This window comes from Plasmodium fragile (assembly GCF_000956335.1).
Source record: "Plasmodium fragile strain nilgiri unplaced genomic scaffold supercont1.48, whole genome shotgun sequence".
NCBI classification, from domain to species: domain Eukaryota; phylum Apicomplexa; class Aconoidasida; order Haemosporida; family Plasmodiidae; genus Plasmodium; species Plasmodium fragile.
The window spans coordinates 197297-205147 of NW_012192628.1; the positions used below are offsets into that span (position 1 = coordinate 197297).

General features: G+C 25.9%; 1 protein-coding gene across 1 annotated transcript; it reads left to right on the forward strand.

Annotated features, from left to right (window-relative positions):
• Nucleotides 1-3079: 3079 nt before the first annotated feature.
• Nucleotides 3080-4687, forward strand: AK88_03887 (uncharacterized protein; the record flags this gene model as incomplete). The annotated part of the gene is made up of 6 exons (XM_012481497.1): nt 3080-3224; nt 3334-3738; nt 3937-4055; nt 4227-4314; nt 4407-4471; nt 4559-4687. 6 exons carry the CDS (start codon nt 3080-3082, stop codon nt 4685-4687), a joined length of 951 nt encoding a protein of 316 aa, XP_012336920.1.
• Nucleotides 4688-7851: the final 3164 nt, after the last annotated feature.

Consider the following 7851-nt stretch of genomic DNA (forward strand, 5'->3'; position numbering starts at 1 on the left):
AGAATTATTCCTAATTAAAACGAGAGGGCACTCTCCTCTCTCAAAGTGTATGTCTAATGCAAATTTGACTGGTGCATGATAAGTTTGCAAAATGGGTAAATTTTATGCATAGCATAGCGTTTATATGACATGTGTATGTTGAATAAACGGGATGTCTCTCTTACATGAACGAGACACATGTATTTTTCCAACAGCATCTCGTGACACACGAAGTCTTTAAAACGTGAGGTAACACCATCGCACAAGGTGTAAAAAAAAAAAAAATTCCGTAATGAAAACACGTCTTTCCATTGTTCTGTTCTTTTGTGAACATTTCCAATTTTTTTAAGCAAATCCCCTATGTGGAACGTACATTTCGTCATTCTTATTGGTCATGTTCCTTTTTTTTTTTTTTTTTTTTTTTGCCTTCTAAGGCATGCTTGTCGCTGCTCTGCCGTATGATTTATTTTCCATTCATTCCTTTAGAAAACGTGTCGAACAATTTGCCCATGTGCAAGGCCTTGTAGACGAATGAATATTTTCCCATACAAGGAGACATGTTTTCCTTTTAAGGCATTTTTTTTTTTACATCTGTAACCGCCTTGCGCAATCCTCAAATGTGTTCATTTTTCGCCTTATTCTTGTGTAAGCAAAGGCCATATAATTTTATTGCCGCAAGACAGAAGAATCATTTTGCCTCACAGGTGCATCATTTGAATGAATTAAATGGACACAATCGCAATTAGTAAATATAAAAAAAAAAAAAAAATGCAGAAAAGAATAAGGAAGCAGAAACTTGCACTGTTTATACACCTTTTTATAGCCTTTTTCGAAAAATGCTTTATACTTTAAAACCATTTTTAAATAAAGCTCAAAAGAGCAACCATCATGAGGTGAAATGGAAAGCTGCGCATGAGGCTCCCATACATTTATTATTGCTTTATGTTTACTACTATTAACAGATGTTGTTGTGTGTGCTACATGGCACATTAAAGTGTAAGCAAACCCTGGAAATAAGCACAAAAAGGGAGCAAAAAAAAAAAAAAAAAAAAACTTTTAACATATATTCGAGAATATACACATATTGTATGAGAAAACGGGGAGTTTTATTTGTTGTATTTAGCATTTACCATGCGCATATGTCTACACATGCAACAGATGGTTATCGGGACATATTAGCGATTTTATGTTAACCAGCACACAACATTTGTTGTGAAAAAGTCAAAAAAAAAAAAATAATGGATGTTGTTTTTTTTTTTTTTTTCTTCCTTTTTCTTCTTTTTATTTTTGCCTTTTCTCGCGTTTTTCCCGCAGATCGCAACATTTAGTGTCATATTTTACTCACACATGAAGGACGCTGCAAAAATGACGGCCATAAAAATAATGCATTTAAAGTTACGAGCCAACTATTTGTATTATCCTTGTTTTGTAGACGTAAAAATTATATCGCGAGAAAAAAAAATCAGGTCAACCACAACATACATGATGGGGAACCTTGCTGTTATAGGCATCACTATTATTTTTTTTTTTTATGATATCTGACATGCTCGAATGGATATTAAAATATATAATAAATACATTCATATAAATGAACATATTTGTTTTTTTTTATTAACATTTTTCTGTTCTATAATAACAGAACTTGAGCAAATAATTATATGTAGACGTGATTTTATTTTTTTTGTGTGAGGGAGGGGAGCCCTTAAATTATTTTGCATGCTATGATTCCAAGTCTTTTTTTTTTTTTGAATTTATACATGGCCCCACAGCCAAGCTTAAGCAGCAGGGGGGGGTAAAGTTTTAAAAATGATAGATGAATTAAAAATTTTTTAACAAGTCATGCTTTTTTTATATATACTTGTTATAAAAAAAAAAAATTCTTTTGCAAGAAAAACAAAAATGTTTACATAAAACATTATATTTTTCTTTTTAAAACATTTTGTGGTTTAATGCTTTTTTCTCCAAATTCATCATATCTACCAACATATGTTTAAAATAACAGTTGTTCGTTTGTTTGTGAGCCTTCTTTTTTATAACATTTTTCTTTTTAATATAAATATTTTGCACAATTTCCATGTAGGCCATTTTGTAATTTGATTGTAAAGTTTTTTAACGCATTCTTTTCTGTCACATATATTTGTTATATATTTTTTTTTTTTAACCCACGCTTCACTTTTCTTCAAAGGTTCACATTTGTATTATGGTGTTACGTGATGGCAACGGGTGCTTCTGAAGGTGTTACATATTAAGTAAAAATTTATGATGTAAGCACAACCCGTTCAAAAAATTAAAAAATATGTACACGTACATATATCCATTCAAAGGCATATGCATGTATAAACCTGTGATGCCTGTACCAACGTGTACGTCATGTATATTTAACCACGTGTGAAGGCAATATTAGTGTGTATTTTCTTCACTGTGTATTTATCTGTGCACAATTTTTATTACAACATTTTAAGTCATGAAAAAAATGTGATTCTCCACTTGTTAAAATAATTTTAAGATTGTCACTTTATCTTTATTTTAAACATATACTTTTAGAATGTCATGCTATGACACCCTACATCATATTACATCCACACGTTTCTTTCTATATTAACAGTTAAGTGGCACATACACTCACCTGTGTCATTTTTATTTCATTTGTTCGATTAAACACTTCATTTTTTCTTATTTATAAGATGTGCGAATCTCAATGTTGTGCCTCCGCATCCAACATGTCCGTTAGCACGTTATACACAATGTGTGAACGTTACATGCTATTTTACGTTTTATTGAAGTAATAAGTATTAACCAAGTCTGCATTATACTATTTAAAATATGTATGGAACAAGTTTTACATATTTGAAAACTCCATTTCTTTATGATTTAATGTAGAATATCAAATCTAAAAGCAATTATATAAAATTACTTCAAGTTGGCCAAACTTGTCAGTCTACTTTTCATTTATACGCACTTTTTAGTGATAACATAATGTGATATGAGTACACATATATATATGTACTGTATATGCACATAGTTTTGTGATTTTTCTTTTTTTTTTATTTATGGTATATTAAAATTTTTAGCCCTTGTTGTTTTAATTCTTTTCGTCAAAATGTGGTTAACACTTATTATAGCTTTTCTTATCTTCATCGAATGTGTTGCAGTTGTGTATGTCCCGTCCTATGTAGAGAACAAAATGACCAAAATAAAAAAAAATAAAATTTTGAACATGGAAAATTTTGAAAATATTGCAAGTGGTAAGTATAGAAATATGCAAATTGTTAACAATTATTATTTCAAACATTTACGAAAAGTAAACAATAAATTTTTTTTGTGCTTCCCCCTTTTTTTACCATTTATTCTTAGGTGCAATATTGGCCTTAGCTTTCATGCATATGCTACCAGAAGTTATTACTTTATTAAACAAAAACAATATTAATCTTTATTACACCTTTACTCTAATACTTGTGTCAGTAACATTTTTAAATATAACAGATATATTGCATGATCACCATTTAGAACACAGTTTTGATATTAATGATACACTAGAATCTGAAATTGATAGGAATTCTATTGCAAGTTCATGTGAAAAAAAGAACCACAAAAAATGTGTGTCCCATGGTATGAATGAATTACTAGACTTGGAGATGACAGCATTAGATGATAAAGAAGATAAAAGCAACAAGTACAAAAATATCCTTTTTTTGGATGTATTTAGATCAAACACTTTTATTATTGTTTTAAGTCTCTTTATTCATTCTTTCATAGAAGGTAATTTTTAAACACGATTATTCATTTTCATTCTGTATTAATATTTTAATAGTGAACATGCATACGCATCGCTTACAAAAGAAGAAAAATGACTTTGTGCAAACAGTGTTGTAATACATCTACACATGTTTGCGCACAACATACATAATTTACACACCTTCATAAGTTTTATATATATTTCTTTTTTCTCCTTAAAAGGTTTACTTATGGGAAGCTTAAAAGACCAAAAGGCCATTGCAGTTGTGGGTCTTTCCATGTTAGCTCATAAATGGGCAGAATGTTTGATCGTGTACAAGAATGTCGTCAACAAAATAGAGGTAAACTAGGGCAATGGATACTTTTTTTTTTTTTATTCCATTTCGTATTATATTTTTACTTTCTTTTAATGTGTGTTAGATGCCTATACATGTGTGTACATATATGTGCATGAACGCATTATGGTGTAAAGTTCTACAGGCTTTAATTTTTCATAATTTCTTTTTTCTCAGAGCACCCTTTTGGCGAACTTATATGCGTGGTCCTTTATACTGTCCTTACCATTAGGAGTTTTTATTGCAATGTTTTCTCTCCCATCAAGTAAGGAGCAGAACAGACACAGTTTTTTAGGATTACATTATTGTCATATTATACCATATCACAAACATTTTTTTCTTTTTTTTATTTTGTAGACGAGTTCGTGGAAATAATCTTCAGTTCAATAGCTTGTGGCTTCTTCTTATACCTATCCTTCAACGTAAGTTACCTTTATCACATTTAAATTTTTGAAATGAAAAAAAAAAAAAATGGTAAACATATTTACAATGTATGTTATTTTTTACAGATGACGAAGGAAATCAAGATAACTAAAAGTAACAAATATCTCATATCTTTTAGTTATTTCCTCGGAGTTAGTGGCATGTCAGCTTTGATGATAATATTTAACTCTTTTGAAAATGCCAATGTTGTTTAAAAGGGTGTATATTATTTTTGTGTAGTCAAAAGTTTACTACTTATTTAGTACCAAATTAAAAGATGGATTTTTAACATATTCAAGCTCCTATGATTGTAGAGTCACACAGAATATGTTGCACAACTATGTTGTTTAACTAAAATGTATTAATTTATATTTGATTCCTATATTCTCATTTAAGTATCTATAAAGCTATGAATATATTTCTATCATTTTTTTTTTTTTGTCTCCGTATGAATTTTAATATACACATTGTCCTATTCATTCATTTTAGTTTACAGCAATAAAACATATTTTAAATAAACATACACAACAAAAAAGAATATATAAATATTTGAATTATATATAATTTTTCTTTTTGGACGTATGTATATTTACACATTTAAAGTGTTTTTATGTATTTTTTTTTTTGATGTTTTGTTAACAAAATATATTTTTATATATTATTACAATGTAACTAGTATATAGTGTTAGCAACGTTATTGTAGACTAAAAAATATAAAATTGTTGTTAACATTTAGATAATGTTTTAATATAAATAAAAAATATAATAATGAACTATTGCATTAAGCACTTATTGTACTCTTTTATGAGTTTTCTAATTTTTCGGTTGTTCTATAACTGTACAATGAGAATGTGACAAATAAGTAACAATTTCATTTCTGCTTCATGTTTATAAATAATTATCATGAAATTTTACATTGGCCAAAGGAAGGGTCAACGTGCAGGAATTCTTAAGTATTTTACGCAGGTAATTTTAGGACTTTTTTTTTTATACATAGGGGGATGTTCATTTAGTTCATATAACTGTATTAATGTGTCTATAAATAAAATTCTAAAGATTCCTTGATCTTTTATTTTTCGTATACAAAATTTCGAAATTATCTTATTCGTCTATTTTTTAACATTACTGAATTTTGTTCTGAGATATAATAAAAGTTAAAAAAATGTTATATTGAGCATGGTAACAATGGAACGTTTTCTATTCGTTTTACATATTTTTGGAATTGTGTTAGGCTCATTTAAAATATTATTATGTCCCCGTGAATGTACTTCGGGATGGAATTTTATCCTTACGCATTTTGTATAGGATTATCAAACATGAATAACTTTTACATTTTTAGAAACTCAAATACAATTGCACATGAATTATGATTTGTCTATTGTGCCAATGTAACCGTTAATGTGTACCTGAATATTGTATATATGTTCAGCCCATTTTGTCGTCTTTATACTACAAGATTATTCCTAATTCAACTATATAAGGAACATTTGAAGGTCCAGAAAATACAAAATTAGGTTATCGATCTAAGTATACATAATTTGAACAGAAATATGATAAGCATATGTTACTAGTTACACCTAGAAATGATAAATGTAAAGGAAAGTTAAAGGCCTTTTCTTGTCAGACATAAATGAAAAAAGTGGGCCTATGTAGTAAGCATTATTTTACCATATATAATATAGCTTAAGAGTGTCATTCTTTGAAGAACATCACTTTCGGTATGAATATAAATGTTGGAACAGAAGTATTTTAAAAATGCTTAACTGTGAATTTCAAAAGATTAAGCTTTTAGGGGTGCTGCAAAGGTGCAATTACACTTATATGAAATAAATAATAAAAGGACAAGTTAAAAGAATTAACGGTGTCACTTTAAGGTTTAAGAAATTTCATAAAAATAAGTGTTTTGTTTAAGCTTTGAAGGTTTAGGTTCTAATGTAAAATCCATGAAAAATATTCATATACATGTGAAACAGCTGATTATTGTCCACGACATATTAAAATCCCATCATTAAGTTCTATAACAAGAAAGAAACATATAATTTTATTATATTAAATAGGTTAAGAAAAAATTGATAAAAAGGCAATATAATTAGTAAAAGCTAAAAACTATAGAGGTATTATCCTTTGAATTGAATAGGGATACTGTTACATTTTTTGTTATACACACTCTGATTGAAATATATACCCTAAAGTATTTAACACATATTTTAAAGAATGCAAAAAAACTGCAAAAAACATAAAAAAAAATAAAATAATTTTGTTCTAGAAAAAAGCAAAAAATAAAAAGGTTCATAATTGTACAACACTATTTTATTCATTTCACAAACATAACAGAAATGTTTGTATGATCCAACATGAACTAACATGATATATCCTAGTAAGACTGTTAAATAAACATTTCATAAAATAATTAATGTATTCATCTTAAAAAAAAAAAAACAGTAACATAGAACAATGATCAAATAATAATTAATGTAATGTACTTATAAAACAGTAAATTTTAATAACAGAAAGGGAAGAAGAGTTAATTATTTGATTTACATAAATATATAATATAATACCAATTGCTAAATAAAACTTAAGCATAAAGGATTGATTTTAAAAAACTTATACATTAATTAATTGAATAATAGCTATATAAACTAAATAACAGATAAATATATTTTATTAATTAAGCAAATAATTTAGTTTATGAACACATTTATATAAAATTTTAATAAATATAAAAAAAGAATAAGACAGAATTAACAAATTAATATTAATTAAATAAAAATATTAAAAATATAATTAGTTATTAAAAATATATAATGGCTTTATACTTATAAATAATTAAAATAAATTAAATATATTAAATAAATGTTATTTTAATATTAAAATAAATTAAAAATATATATATTAAATAAATCTTATTTTAATATTAGAATAATTTAAAAATTAAATACTAAATATTATTTTAAAATAATTAAATTGATTAAAAATATATATAATAATTAAAATAAAAGATTAACAAATAATTTAATTAATTAAATATTTTTAATAAATAAGTATATTAAGTTATATAAAAAAGAAAACAATTAAATTAATTGTGCTAACTAATTATTAAATATATTAATATATAATTGATTATTATAATAAAAACAATAAGCTAAATAAAAATATTTTATTAATAATTTTAAACAAACTACAATTAACATATAAATATTTAATATAATTAAAGAATAATTAAACATTAATATAAATATATTTATTTAATACATTAAATATAAATTATTATAATTATTAATTAAATATAATATAAGAATTAAGACATTTAGTTAAAATATTAAGCAATTTTAATTATTTATATATAAATAAAATAATATTTAATTAGTAAAAATAT